This window comes from Carcharhinus amblyrhynchos, unplaced genomic scaffold (genome assembly GCF_965287045.1).
Source record: "Carcharhinus amblyrhynchos unplaced genomic scaffold, sCarAmb.v2.hapA scaffold_432, whole genome shotgun sequence".
NCBI classification, from domain to species: domain Eukaryota; kingdom Metazoa; phylum Chordata; class Chondrichthyes; order Carcharhiniformes; family Carcharhinidae; genus Carcharhinus; species Carcharhinus amblyrhynchos.
The window spans coordinates 130999-145560 of record NW_027650172.1 but is presented as its reverse complement, the minus strand read 5'-3'; the positions used below and the strand labels follow the sequence as shown (position 1 = coordinate 145560).

Below are 14562 nucleotides of genomic sequence, written 5' to 3'. Positions count from 1 at the left end.
CCTTGGCCCCCCACCATCGCCTCTGTCTCCCTGGCCCCCGCCACTCTGGACCATCCACCACCCCCTGGCCCATCTGCCTGTCTCTCCTTCGCCCCACTCCCTCCTGCCCATCTCCCCCCATCGCCTGTCTTTCCCTTGCCCCCCTCCCTCCTTCCTGTCTCCCCCCCTCGCCTGTCTCTCCCTCACCTCCCCCTGTCTCTCCCCCCCCCCCCCGTTTCTCTCCCTTTGTCCTCATGTTCCTCTACTCCTTTTGATCCTGTCTAATCTTTCCGCGACCCTCTTTTCCCTGTCTATCAGTCCTCTGTCTGCCCTGTGGGTCCCTCTCTCTCTCGCGCTCTCCCTGCACCCTCCAGCGAGCAGGCTTTGAATGGACAGGTGTGTGCTCTGGTTAATGGGTGGGCAGTATTGGTGTGATGCCTCCCCAGGTTGACTCTCCCTCTGTCTCTCCTGTAGAAGATGGATATCGGAGCCTGTAAGAAGCTGCACGATGTGGCGTTACGTGCAGATTATCTCAATGCAGCCAAGAGCCGCGACTATCTGTTCGAGAAAGAGGTGAGGGGTGGCAGGGAGGGGTGGGCAGATGGGCGGAGGGGAGGGAGGGCGAATTCCACATACTGATCCCGCTGGAGAGTAGAAATTCCTCCTCCCTCCATCTTCAATGGGAGAGAGAAACTCTTATTCCAAAATGTGTCCCCCCCCCCAACTTCACTCTAGATTCCACCCCCACCCCCAGGATCTGTTATGTTTCAAAAAGATCCCCTCTCATTCTAAACTCCCAGTGGGTTACAGGCCCCAATCTGCTCAAACCTTTCTCCGTTAGACAAATCCCCTTCACCCCAGGAATCAACCCAGTGAACCTTCTCTGAACTGCCTCGATACGAGTCTATCCCTCCCTCAGTAAGGAGCCCTGAACTCTGGGCAGTACTCCAGCTCGGAAACACCAATACCCTGGACAGTTGTAGCGAGACTCCCTGACGTTTATAGTCCACCCCCCTTTGTAATAAAGACCATTCGCCTTCCTAACCATTTGCTGTAGCTGCCTGCAGGGTTCTTGTGACTGATGTACCGGGACACCCAGATCCCTCTGCACTGCAGAGCTCTGCAGCCACTCAGGGAGGTGCTGGGGGACAGTGAGGGAGGGTGAAGAATGGGGGACGGGGTGAGATGGGCAGAGGGTGTTTGGGCAAGGCTGCTCTAAGATGGGAGCAGAAGTAGGCCATTCAGCCCATCGAGTCTACCCCTGCCATTCAATGAGATTGTGACTGATCTGATGTGATAATCCTCCGCTCCCGCTTTTCCACCCTATCCCCTGGATTCCCTCACTGATTAACAATCTGTCTGTCTCAGCCTCAAACATACCTAAACCCCCGCACCCCCAGCCCCCTCCCCCAGCCTCTCCAGCCCTCTGCGGGAAAGAATTCCATAGATTCACTCCGCTCTGAGGGAAGAAATTCCTCCCCATCTCTGTCTCCAATGGGTGACCCCCCCCCCACAATCTCTGTCTCCAATGGGTGACCCCCCCCCCAGTCTCTGTCTCCAATGGGTGACCCCCCCCCCAATCTCTGTCTCCAATGGGTGACCCCCCCCCCAATCTCTGTCTCCAATGGGTGACCCCCCCCCCAAATCTCTGTCTCCAATGGGTGACCCCCCCCCCCAATCTCTGTCTCCAATGGGTGACCCCCCCCCAATCTCTGTCTCCAATGGGTGACCCCCCCCCCAATCTCTGTCTCCAATGGGTGACCCCCCCCCCCCAATCTCTGTCTCCAATGGGTGACCCCCCCCAATCTCTGTCTCCAATGGGTGACCTCCCCCTCCCCCCTCCCCCTCCCCCTGAGATTCTGCCCCCTGGTCCCAGACTCTCCCACAGGGGGAAACAGCCTCTCAGCATCGACCCTGTCACCCACCCCCCTCGAGAATCCGATACGCCTCAATAAGGTCTCCTGTCATTCTGTGAAACTCCAGTGAGTACAGACCCAACCTACTCAACCTCTCATAAGGAAATCCCTCCCTACCCGGGATCGACCGAGTGAACCTTCTCTGGACTGCCTCCAATGCTGGGATATCTTTTTTATTCATTCCTGGGACATGGGTCTCTCTGCTGGACCAGCATTTATTGCCCATCCCTAGTTGCCCTTGGGGGCAGTTGAGAGTCACCCACATTGCTGTGTCTCTGGAGTCACATGTAGGCCAGACCGGGGTAAGGACGGCAGATTTCCCTCCCTAAAGGAACCAGATGGGTTTTTCCAACAATGGTTTTCATGTTCATCAGGAGATTCTTAATTCCAGATAGTTTTTATTGCATCCAAATCACCAGCCATGGTGGGATTCGAAGCCGGGTCCCCAGAACATGAGCTGAGTTTCTGGATCAGTAATCTGGTGATAATACCACGAGGCCATCGCCTCCTCAAATCTCTCCTCAGATAAATCTGACCCCTATTGGAAGGGTGGTCCAGTGAGTTACAGTGCGGGGGAAGGTGAGGGAGGGAGGGGGGGAAGGTGAGGGGGGAGGGAGGGAGGGGGGGAGGGGGGAAGGTGAGGGAGGGAGGGAGGGAAAGGTGAGGGAGGGAGGGAGGGGGGGAAGGTGAGGGAGGGAGGGGGGAGGGAGGGAAGGTGAGGGAGGGAGGGGGGGAAGGTGAGGGGAGGGAGGGGGGAGGGGGGAAGGTGAGGGAGGGAGGGGGGGGGGGAGGTGAGGGAGGGAGGGGGAAGGTGAGGGAGGGAGGGAGGGGGGAAGGTGAGGGAGGGAGGGAGGGGGGAAGGTGAGGGAGGGAGGGAGGGGGGAAGGTGAGGGAGGGAGGGAGGGGGGAAGGTGAGGGAGGGAGGGAGGGGGGAAGGTGAGGGAGGGAGGGAGGGAAGGTGAGGGAGGGAGGGAGTGGGGGAAGGTGAGGGGGGGAAGGTGAGGGAGGGGGGAGGGAAGGTGAGGGAGGGAGGGAGTGGGGGAAGGTGAGGGGGGGAAGGTGAGGGAGGGAGGGGGGAAGGTGAGGGAGGGAGGGAGGGGGGAAGGTGAGGGAGGGAGGGGGGAAGGTGAGGGAGGGAGGGAGGGGGGGAAGGTGAGGGAGGGAGGGGGGGAAGGTGAGGGAGTGAGGGAGGGGGGGAAGGTGAGGGAGGGAGGGGGGGAAGGTGAGGGAGGGAGGGGGGAAGGTGAGGGAGGGAGGGAGTGGGGGAAGGTGAGGGAGGGAGGGAGGGGAAGGTGAGGGAGGGAGGGAGGGGAAGGTGAGGGAGGGAGGGAGTGGGGGAAGGTGAGGGAGGGAGGGAGGGGAAGGTGAGGGAGGGAGGGAGGGGAAGGTGATGGAGGGAGGGAGGGGGGGAAGGTGAGGGGAGGGAGGGGGGGGGGAAGGTGAGGGAGGGGGGAAGGTGAGGGAGGGAGGGGGGAAAGGTGAGGGAGGGGGGGGAAGGTGAGGGAGGGAGGGAGGGGGGGAAGGTGAGGGAGGGAGGGAGTGGGGGAAGGTGAGGGAGGGAGGGGGGGAAGGTGAGGGAGGGAGGGGGGAAGGTGAGGGAGGGAGGCAGGGGGGGAAGGTGAGGGAGGGAGGGGGGGAAGGTGAGGGAGGGAGGGAGGGGGGGAAGGTGAGGGAGGGAGGGAAGCGAAGGCTCTCGCTGCAGCCATGTCTCTGTCTCTGTTTTGTCGTTTACTTTCCCACAGGCCATGGACGTGTTGGAGCAGTTTCTCGATGACTGTGACCGCAAGGCACAACAGGATAAGAACAAGCTGGTCCTGGTACAGAAATCCTTCAGCACGGAGATTATCGCAAAGGTACTGCCTGGGCTGGACCTGGAGGGGAAAGGACAGGGCAGCGATGACCAGGCCTGATCCCTAACCCTCCCCTCTCTGCTTCCCACAGGTGGAGAAAAGTGCAGATGCTGAATGAAGACATTGGGAAGCTCCTGGCTCGCGCCGAGGTACTGGGTTCCAATGGGATCCTCGATCAGTCACAGAGGGTGCTGGAGGAGGTGGACCGACTGACACAGCTCAAGAAGGAATCCGAGGTAAACGGGTGTCCCAGCGACGGGTGGAGAGGGGGAACAGATCCCATCGTAGTTTCCTGGGAACACTCGGCAACTAGTCATCCTGTCCCAGCTCTGTCCCCATAGCCCTGTATCAATCCCAAACTAATCCCACTGTCCCGCTCTCTCCCCATAGCCCTGTATCAGTCCCAAACTAATCCCACTGCCCCGCTCTCTCCCCATAGCCCTGTATCAATCGCCAAACTAATCCCACTGCCCCGCTCTCTCCCCATAGCCCTGTATCAATCGCCAAACTAATCCCACTGCCCCGCTCTCTCCCCATAGCCCTGTATCAATCGCCAAACTAATCCACTGCCCCGCTCTCTCCCCATAGCCCTGTATCAATCCCCAAACTAATCCCACTGCCCCACTCTCTCCCCATAGCTCTGTATCAATCCCAAACTCATCCCCACTGTCCCACTCTCTCCCCATAGCCCTGTGCCAATCCCAACTAATCCCACTGCCCCACTCTCTCCCATAGCCCTGTGCCAATCCCAAACTAATCCCACTGCCCCACTCTCTCCCCATAGCCCTGTAATCAATTCCAAACTAATCCCACTGCCACGCTCTCTCCCCATAGCCCTGTATCAATCCCAAACTAATCCCACTGCCCTGCTCTCTCCCCATAGCCCTGTATCAATCCCAAACTAATCCCACTGTCCCGCTCTCTCCCCATAGCCCTGTATCAATCCCAAACTAATCCCACTGCCCGGCTCTCTCCCCATAGCCCTGTATCAATCCCAAACTAATCCCACTGCCCCGCTCTCTCCCCATAGCCCTGTATCAATCCCAAACTAATCCCACTGCCCGGCTCTCTCCCCATAGCCCTGTATCAATCCCCAAACTAATCCCACTGCCCCGCTCTCTCCCCATAGCCCTGTATCAATCCCAAACTAATCCCACTGCCCTGCTCTCTCCCCATAGCCCTGTATCAATCCCCAAACTAATCCCACTGTCCCACCCTCTCCCCATAGCCCTGTATCAATCCCCAACTAGTCCCACTGCCCTGCTCTCTCCCCATAGCCCTGTATCAATCCCCAAACTAATCCCACTGCCCCGCTCTCTCCCCATAGCCCTGTATCAATCCCCAAACTAATCCCACTGTCCTGCCCTCTCCCATAGCCCTGTATCAATCCCCAAACTAATCCCACTGCCCCCGCTCTCTCCCCATAGCCCTGTATCAATCCCCAAACTAATCCCACTGCCCCGCTCTCTCCCCATAGCCCTGTATCAATCCCCAAACTAATCCCACTGCCCCGCTCTATCCCTATAGCCCTGTATCAATCTCCAAACTAATCCCACTGCCCGCTCTCTCCCCATAGCCCTGTATCAATCCCCAAACTAATCCCACTGCCCCGCTCTCTCCCCATAGCCCTGTATCAATCCCAGACTAATCCCACTGCCCGGCTCTCTCCCCATAGCCCTGTGCCAATCCCAAACTAATCCCACTGCCCCGCTCTCTCCCCATAGCCCTGTATCAATCCCCAAACTAATCCCACTGCCCCGCTCTCTCCCCATAGCCCTGTATCAATCCCCAAACTAATCCCACTGCCCCGCTCTCTCCCCATAGCCCTGTATCAATCCCCAAACTAATCCCACTGCCCCGCTCTCTCCCCATAGCCCTGTATCAATCCCCAAACTAATCCCACTGCCCCCGCTCTCTCCCCATAGCCCTGTATCAATCCCCAAACTAATCCCACTGCCCCGCTCTCTCCCCATAGCCCTGTATCAATCCCCATAGCCCTGTATCAATCCCCAAACCAATCCCACTGCCCCGTTCTCTCCCCGTAGCCCTGTATCAATCCCCAAACTAATCCCACTGCCCCGGTTCTCTCCCCATAGCCCTGTATCAATCCCAGACTAATCCCACTGCCCCGCTCTCTCCCCATAGCCCTGTGCCAATCCCAGACCTAATCCCACTGCCCCGCTCTCTCTCCATAGCCCTGTATCAATCCCAAACTAATCCCACTGCCCCCCTCTCTCCCCATAGCCCTGTATCAATCCCAAACTAATCCCACTGCCCCACTCTCTCCCCATAGCCCTGTATCAATCCCCAAACTAATCCCACTGCCCCGCTCTCTCCCCATAGCCCTGTATCAATCCCCAAACTAATCCCACTGCCCCGCTCTCTCCCCATAGCCCTGTATCAATCCCCAAACTAATCCCACTGCCCCGCTCTCTCCCCATAGCCTGTATCAATCCCAAACTAATCCCACTGCCCCGCTCTCTCCCCATAGCCCTGTGCCAATCCCAAACTAATCCCACTGCCCCACTCTCTCCCCATAGCCCTGTGCCAATCCCAAACTAATCCCACTGCCCCGCTCTCTCCCCATAGCCCTGTGCCAATCCCAAACTAATCCCACTGCCCCGCTCTCTCCCCATAGCCCTGTATCAATTCCAAACTAATCCCACTGCCCCGCTCTCTCCCCATAGCCCTGTATCAATCCCCAAACTAATCCCACTGCCCCGCTCTCTCCCATAGCCCTGTATCAATCCCCAAACTAATCCCACTGCCCCGCTCTCTCCCCATAGCCCTGTATCAATCCCCAAACTAATCCCACTGCCCGCTCCTCTCCCCATAGCCTGTATCAATCCCAAACTAATCCCACTGCCCCGCTCTCTCCCCATAGCCCTGTGCCAATCCCAAACTAATCCCACTGCCCCACTCTCTCCCCATAGCCCTGTGCCAATCCCAAACTAATCCCACTGCCCGCTCTCTCCCCATAGCCCTGTATCAATCCCCAAACTAATCCCACTGCCCCGCTCTCTCCCCATAGCCCTGTATCAATCCCCAAACTAATCCCACTGCCCCGCTCTCTCCCCATAGCCCTGTATCAATCCCCAAACTAATCCCACTGCCCCGCTCTCTCCCCATAGCCCTGTATCAATCCCCATAGCCCTGTATCAATCCCCAAACCAATCCCACTGCCCCGTTCTCTCCCCGTAGCCCTGTATCAATCCCCAAACTAATCCCACTGCCCCGCTCTCTCCCCATAGCCCTGTATCAATCCAGACTAATCCCACTGCCCCGCTCTCTCCCCATAGCCCTGTGCCAATCCCAGACTAATCCCACTGCCCCGCTCTCTCTCCATAGCCCTGTATCAATCCCAAACTAATCCCACTGCCCCCCTCTCTCCCCATAGCCCTGTATCAATCCCAAACTAATCCCACTGCCCCACTCTCTCCCCATAGCCCTGTATCAATCCCCAAACTAATCCCACTGCCCCGCTCTCTCCCCATAGCCCTGTATCAATCCCCAAACTAATCCCACTGCCCCGCTCTCTCCCCATAGCCCTGTATCAATCCCCAAACTAATCCCACTGCCCCGCTCTCTCCCCATAGCCTGTATCAATCCCAAACTAATCCCACTGCCCCGCTCTCTCCCCATAGCCCTGTGCCAATCCCAAACTAATCCCACTGCCCCACTCTCTCCCCATAGCCCTGTGCCAATCCCAAACTAATCCCACTGCCCCGCTCTCTCCCCATAGCCCTGTGCCAATCCCAAACTAATCCCACTGCCCCGCTCTCTCCCCATAGCCCTGTATCAATTCCAAACTAATCCCACTGCCACGCTCTCTCCCCATAGCCCTGTATCAATCCCAAACTAATCCACTGCCCTGCTCTCTCCCCATAGCCTGTATCAATCCCAAACTAATCCCACTGTCCCGCTCTCTCCCCATAGCCCTGTATCAATCCCAAACTAATCCCACTGCCCGGCTCTCTCCCCATAGCCCTGTATCAATCCCAAACTAATCCCACTGCCCCGCTCTCTCCCCATAGCCCTGTATCAATCCCAAACTAATCCCACTGCCCGGCTCTCTCCCCATAGCCCTGTATCAATCCCCAAACTAATCCCACTGCCCCGCTCTCTCCCCATAGCCCTGTATCAATCCCAAACTAATCCCACTGCCCTGCTCTCTCCCCATAGCCCTGTATCAATCCCCAAACTAATCCCACTGTCCCGCCCTCTCCCCATAGCCCTGTATCAATCCCCCAACTAGTCCCACTGCCCTGCTCTCTCCCCATAGCCCTGTATCAATCCCCCAAACTAATCCCACTGCCCCGCTCTCTCCCCATAGCCCTGTATCAATCCCCAAACTAATCCCACTGTCCCGCCCTCTCCCCATAGCCCTGTATCAATCCCCAAACTAATCCCACTGCCCCCGCTCTCTCCCCATAGCCCTGTATCAATCCCCAAACTAATCCCACTGCCCCGCTCTCTCCCCATAGCCCTGTATCAATCCCCAAACTAATCCCACTGCCCCGCTCTCTCCCCATAGCCCTGTATCAATCTCCAAACTAATCCCACTGCCCGCTCTCTCCCCATAGCCCTGTATCAATCCCCAAACTAATCCCACTGCCCCGCTCTCTCCCCATAGCCCTGTATCAATCCAGACTAATCCCACTGCCCGGCTCTCTCCCCATAGCCCTGTGCCAATCCCAAACTAATCCCACTGCCCCGCTCTCTCCCCATAGCCCTGTATCAATCCCCAAACTAATCCCACTGCCCCGCTCTCTCCCCATAGCCCTGTATCAATCCCCAAACTAATCCCACTGCCCCGCTCTCTCCCCATAGCCCTGTATCAATCCCCAAACTAATCCCACTGCCCCGCTCTCTCCCCATAGCCCTGTATCAATCCCCAAACTAATCCCACTGCCCCGCTCTCTCCCCATAGCCCTGTATCAATCCCCAAACTAATCCCACTGCCCCGCTCTCTCCCCATAGCCCTGTATCAATCCCCAAACTAATCCCACTGCCCCGCTCTCTCCCCATAGCCCTGTATCAATCCCCAAACTAATCCCACTGCCCCGCTCTCTCCCGTAGCCCTGTGCCGATCCCAAACTAATCCCACTGCCCCACTCTCTCCCCATAACCCTGTATCAATCCCATTTCCCACTGCCCTCACTTGATATCTCTGCCACTCTTGGCACAGTTCGATTCTAGCCAACTGTGTGAATGGGGGTTGGAGGGAGGGAATTTGAAAAGCTCTTGGAGTACAGTGTTAGCAAGTGTGAGGTTGTCCACTTTGGCAGGAATAATAATGAGGGATTATTATTTAAAGGGCGAAAAGCTGCAGCATGCTACGGTGCAGAGGGACCTGGGGGTCCTTGTGCATGAGTGGCAAAAACCCAGTCTGCAGATGCAGCAGGTGGTCAGGAAGGCGAATGGGATGCTGGCCTTCATAGCGAGAGGGTTTGAATATAAAAGTAGGGAGGTCTTGCTGCAACTGTACAGGGCACTGGTGAGGCCACAGCTGGAGTACTGTGTGCAGTTTTGGGCGCTGCACTTACGCAAGGATATCTTGGCCTTGGAGGGAGTGCAGATGAGGTTCACTAGGCTGATACCGGAGATGAGGGGGTTGAGCTATGAAGAGAGACTAAAGAGACTGAGTCTGTACTTGTTGGAATTTAGAAGGATGAGGGGGGATCTTATAGAGACGTATAAGATGATGAATGGGATGGATAGGGTAGAGGTGGAGAGATTCTTCCTGCTCAGAAAGGACAGTAGGACTAGAGGGCACAGCCTCAAGATAAAGGGGGGGCAGTTAGATCAGAGTTGAGGAGGAACTTCTTCACTCAAAGGGTGGTGAATCTCTGGAATTCTCTGCCCGTTGAAGTGGTGGAGGCTACCTCACTGAATATATTTAAGTCACGGGTAGATAGGTTTTTGACAGATAGGGAATTAATGGTTATGGGGAGAAAGCGGGAATGTGGAACTGAGCCACGACAGATCAGCCATGATCTTATTGAATGGCGGGGCAGGCTCGAAGGGCTAGATGGCCTACTCCTGCTCCTATTTCTTATGTTCTCACATCTCTCTCATTGCTTCTCTCTCTCTCTGTGACCGACAGCAAGAATATCGCAACAACATTCCAACGTGTAGTCTGCAGCAGCAGAAGTTGCGAGTTTGTGACGTGTGCGGAGCTTACCTGGGCCTCCAGGAGAAGGACAAGCGATTGGCCGATCATTTCCGGGGCCGCCTGCACATGGGTTTCATGGAGATCCGCAGCAAACTGCAGCAGGTCAAGGTGAGGCCAAAAGAGGAAGCTTCTGCAGGAAGTGTCACATGACAGACTTCTCCCCGTCAAGCCGGTTCACTGCCCCGGTACTTACCCCCTTCACCAAGGTGACTCCAAGAAAGGAGATGGCGAGATTGCATGTTGCTATGCTTGGGATCTTGCTGTGCTCAATTTTGGCAGTTTCTTGCCTGACCACACCGATGTGTCGACATTTAAACATGGGAGGAAGGCGTTTAACCCTTCGTGTGATGCTGGCTTCAACACCAGCCACTCACCTCATTCCCTCGTGCCCTCAAACCAGAAACCCTTCACATTCCTCCCTTTCGGATAACAATCCAGATCTAGCTCGAACCCCTCAATTAAACCAACCGTCCCCACACTCCCAAGCAGTACCTACCGCACCCTAACCACTCGCTGTGTGTGAGAGTTTCACCCACACTCCCAAGCAGCACCTACCGCACCCTAACCACTCGCTGTGTGTGAGAGTTTCACCCACACTCCCAAGCAGTACCTACCGCACCCTAACCACTCGCTGTGTGAGGAGAGTTTCACCCACACTCCCAAGCAGCACCTACCGCACCCTAACCACTCGCTGTGTGAGAGAGTTTCACCCACACTCCCAAGCAGCACCTACCGCACCCTAACCACTCGCTGTGTGAGAGAGTTTCACCCACACTCCCAAGCAGCACCTACCGCAACCCTAACCACTCGCTGTGTGAGAGAGTTTCACCCACACTCCCAAGCAGCACCTACCGCACCCTAACCACTCGCTGTGTGAGAGAGTTTCACCCACACTCCCAAGCAGCACCTACCGCACCCTAACCACTCGCTGTGTGAGAGAGTTTCACCCACACTCCCAAGCAGCACCTACCGCACCCTAACCACTCGCTGTGAGAGAGAGTTTCACCCACACTCCCAAGCAGCACCTACTGCACCCTAACCACTCGCTGTGTGAGAGAGTTTCACCCACACTTCCAAGCAGCACCTACCGCACCCTAACCAATAAAAGGCAGGAGACTGTCCGCTTTATTAACTGCCCTCTCCACCAGCCCTGGCAGCTGTGATGATTTTTACAGATATCCCGCCGGCCCCCTCTGCTCCCGCACCCTGATTTTGGGTTGTCTCCTTTATGTAATACTGTCTGTCCGGGTTGCTCCCACCATGGCTGGCTGCAGACTGAACAGTTCCAATTTCCCCCTCCACAGAAGACACTGGCAGAGAAACTGGGCATGTCGAACCTGGAACTCTCCAGACAGAGAGAAGAGCGTAAGTCTGAGCGGCGACCTGCAGATAGGAGAGCCGAGAGTCAGAGCAGACCCAGGTGAGTGGCTGGACCTGCCTCCTCCTCCATCACCGCAGGCAACTGGGGGGGTGGGGGGCAGATTGTGGAGGAGGTGGGTGGGTGGAATGGGGAGAGGGGCAGTAGCGAATTGGTGTGTGGGATGACAGTGCTCACTGAATGTCGCGGGGAGGTCGAGCAACACTGATAACTACACTGAAATTGAACATTAATCTCTGTGCTTCTGTCTCTGTGTCTGTCTGTCCCCTCCCCTCATCCCTCCCTCGTTCTCCATCCCTCCCCTCCTCAGAGACCCGAAGCCCGCTCCGAGTTCCTCCCACGAGTTGAAGTGGCCGACACAGCCTCGATTTCGGGATTACCGTGACCGTCCTTTTTACCAGCGCCCGCCTGTCTCTGTGCCACTCCCACCACCACCACCCATGTACGACAGGCCCTGGACACGTTATGTGGAGCCTTTACCCCAAGCGTACCGCAGCCGAGAACCTCTACCCCCTTTCGATCCCTACGAGGCTTTCGACAGGTGAGTTCAGCTGCCTTTGGAAATACATGATCTACCTGATCATACATTGTGATCCACTGGATTGTGTATTGTATCCACTGGAGGGGACTGAGAGACACCAGTCAGTGTACAGATATCTCCCTGAGAGAGAGAGGGGGGACTGAGAGACACCAGTCAGTGTACAGATATCTCCCTGAGAGAGAGAGAGGCAACTGAGAGACACCAGTCAGTGTACAGATATCTCCCTGAGAGAGAGAGGGGACTGAGAGACACCAGTCAGTGTACAGATATCTCCCTGAGAGAGAGGCAACTGAGAGACACCAGTCAGTGTACAGATATCTCCCTGAGAGAGAGAGAGGCAACTGAGAGACACCAGTCAGTGTACAGATATCTCCCTGAGAGAGAGAGGGGGGACTGAGAGACACCAGTCAGTGTACAGATATCTCCCTGAGAGAGAGAGAGGCAACTGAGAGACACCAGTCAGTGTACAGATATCTCCCTGAGAGAGAGAGAGGGGGGACTGAGAGACACCAGTCAGTGTACAGATATCTCCCTGAGAGAGAGAGAGGCAACTGAGAGACACCAGTCAGTGTACAGATATCTCCCTGAGAGAGAGAGAGGCAACTGAGAGACACCAGTCAGTGTACAGATATCTCCCTGAGAGAGAGAGAGGGGACTGAGAGACACCAGTCAGTGTACAGATATCTCCCTGAGAGAGAGAGGGGGGACTGAGAGACACCAGTCAGTGTACAGATATCTCCCTGAGAGAGAGAGAGGCAACTGAGAGACACCAGTCAGTGTACAGATATCTCCCTGAGAGAGAGAGAGGGGACTGAGAGACACCAGTCAGTGTACAGATATCTCCCTGAGAGAGAGAGGGGACTGAGAGACACCAGTCAGTGTACAGATATCTCCCTGAGAGAGAGAGGGGACTGAGAGACACCAGTCAGTGTACACATATCTCCCTGAGAGAGAGGGAGGAGACAGAGACATCAGTCAGTGTACAGATATCTCCCTCTGATAGAGAGGAGACTGAGAGACACCAGTCAGTGTACAGATATCTCCCTCAGAGAGAGGAGACTGAGACACACCAGTCAGTGTACAGATATCTCCCTGAGAGAGAGGGGGGACTGAGAGACACCAGTCAGTGTACAGATATCTCCCTGAGAGAGAGAGAGAGGGGACTGAGAGACACCAGTCAGTGTACAGATATCTCCCTGAGAGAGAGAGAGGGGACTGAGAGACACCAGTCAGTGTACAGATATCTCCCTGAGAGAGAGGGAGGGGACTGAGAGACACCAGTCAGTGTACAGATATCTCCCTGAGAGAGAGAGAGGGGACTGAGAGACACCAGTCAGTGTACAGATATCTCCCTGAGAGAGAGGGAGGGGACTGAGAGACACCAGTCAGTGTACAGATATCTCCCTGAGAGAGAGAGGAGACTGAGAGACACCAGTCAGTGTACAGATATCTCCCTGAGAGAGAGAGGAGACTGAGAGACACCAGTCAGTGTACAGATATCTCCCTGAGAGAGAGAGAGGGGACTGAGACACACCAGTCAGTGTACAGATATCTCCCTGAGAGAGAGAGGAGACTGAGAGACACCAGTCAGTGTACAGATATCTCCCTGAGAGAGAGAGAGAGGGGACTGAGAGACACCAGTCAGTGTACAGATATCTCCCTGAGAGAGAGAGAGGGGACTGAGAGACACCAGTCAGTGTGGATATCTCATGGTGCTATGTGTTTTCTCTCTCCCTGCCTGCAGGACCCTGAGGAGGCGTCCTGGGCTTGAAGATCCTCGGGAACGACTGTACAGAGAAGGTCCAAGATTTGGGCTCTACCACACCTTCTAGTCTCGCCATGGAGCGAGAGAAAGAGAGACTGCATCGCTCTGGCCTGGGCCCCACCTTTGCCTCATGTTCCCATGGGAGAGGCTTTGGGCTTTGGGAGCGGGGACGGATTGAGGTGAAGGGGATAGTGTTTTATCCCTAGGTATCTGCATCACACTTACCAGACACCCAGTCACAGTGAATATACTCCTGGTCCTTTGTATAAAATAGTTGCTGTGTTTGTTAACTTCTTTATCAAATAAAGTGAGATCCTCTTTTTATATAAAAAAGTACAGTCTGGTTCAGAATCTTTTGCTGGTGCAGAGCCTGGATATTCTGAGAGAGATAGACTGATGCTGAGTGTCTGGAACAAGTGTGAATAGAGAGGGAAAGGACAATGTGTACCACATGGAAGTGGGGGGGAGGGTGGGGGGGGAGTTGTGGGGGGGGGGGGAGAGTGGGGGAGGGGGGAGAGTGGGGGGGGGGAGAGAGTGGGGGGGGAGAGTGGGGGAGGGGGGAGAGTGGGGGGGGGGGGAGAGAGTGGGGGGGGGGGGGAGGAGGGGGGGAGAGTGGTGGGGGAGAGTGGTGGGGGGGGAAGAGTGGTGGGGGGGAGGGGGGGGAGAGTGGTGGGGGGGGGAGTGGTGGGGGGGAGGGGGGGAGAGTGGGGGGGGAGAGGGGAGGGGGGAGGGTGGGTCTGGGAGCTGGACGGGGGAATCATTACTGCACAGTCCGATCCCACGCTGGAAAGACTGAGGCGAAAGGGGAAGCAGTTTTCTGATCAGGAGTTTATTGCTTTCAGCAGCCAAGGGCTGCAATCAACAAGAGATCACAGAACACCCCCACCCCCCCCTTCGTACATTAGTGCAAATCAAACACAGGGAGAGGAACCAGAATGAGAAGCAATTCTCTGGCCCC

General features: G+C 56.1%; 1 protein-coding gene across 1 annotated transcript; it reads left to right on the top strand.

The window, feature by feature from the left end:
- The first annotated feature begins 456 nt into the window (after positions 1 to 456).
- On the top strand, positions 457 to 13940 carry LOC145339372 (putative RNA-binding protein Luc7-like 1). The gene is made up of 7 exons (XM_080183816.1): positions 457 to 552; positions 3638 to 3753; positions 3843 to 3981; positions 9852 to 10028; positions 11225 to 11340; positions 11609 to 11839; positions 13584 to 13940. Exons 1-7 carry the CDS (start codon positions 457 to 459, stop codon positions 13669 to 13671), a joined length of 963 nt encoding a protein of 320 aa, XP_080039942.1. The 3' UTR covers positions 13672 to 13940.
- Positions 13941 to 14562: the final 622 nt, after the last annotated feature.

Coding starts and splice junctions, on each gene's coding strand:
- LOC145339372 (XM_080183816.1), top strand. CDS start 457: ATGGATATCGGAGCCTGTAAGAAGCTGCACGATGTGGCGTTACGTGCA. Junction 3,982..9,851: donor AGCTCAAGAAGGAATCCGAG/GTAAACGGGTGT, acceptor TGTGACCGACAG/CAAGAATATCGCAACAACAT. Junction 10,029..11,224: donor GCAAACTGCAGCAGGTCAAG/GTGAGGCCAAAA, acceptor CCCCCTCCACAG/AAGACACTGGCAGAGAAACT.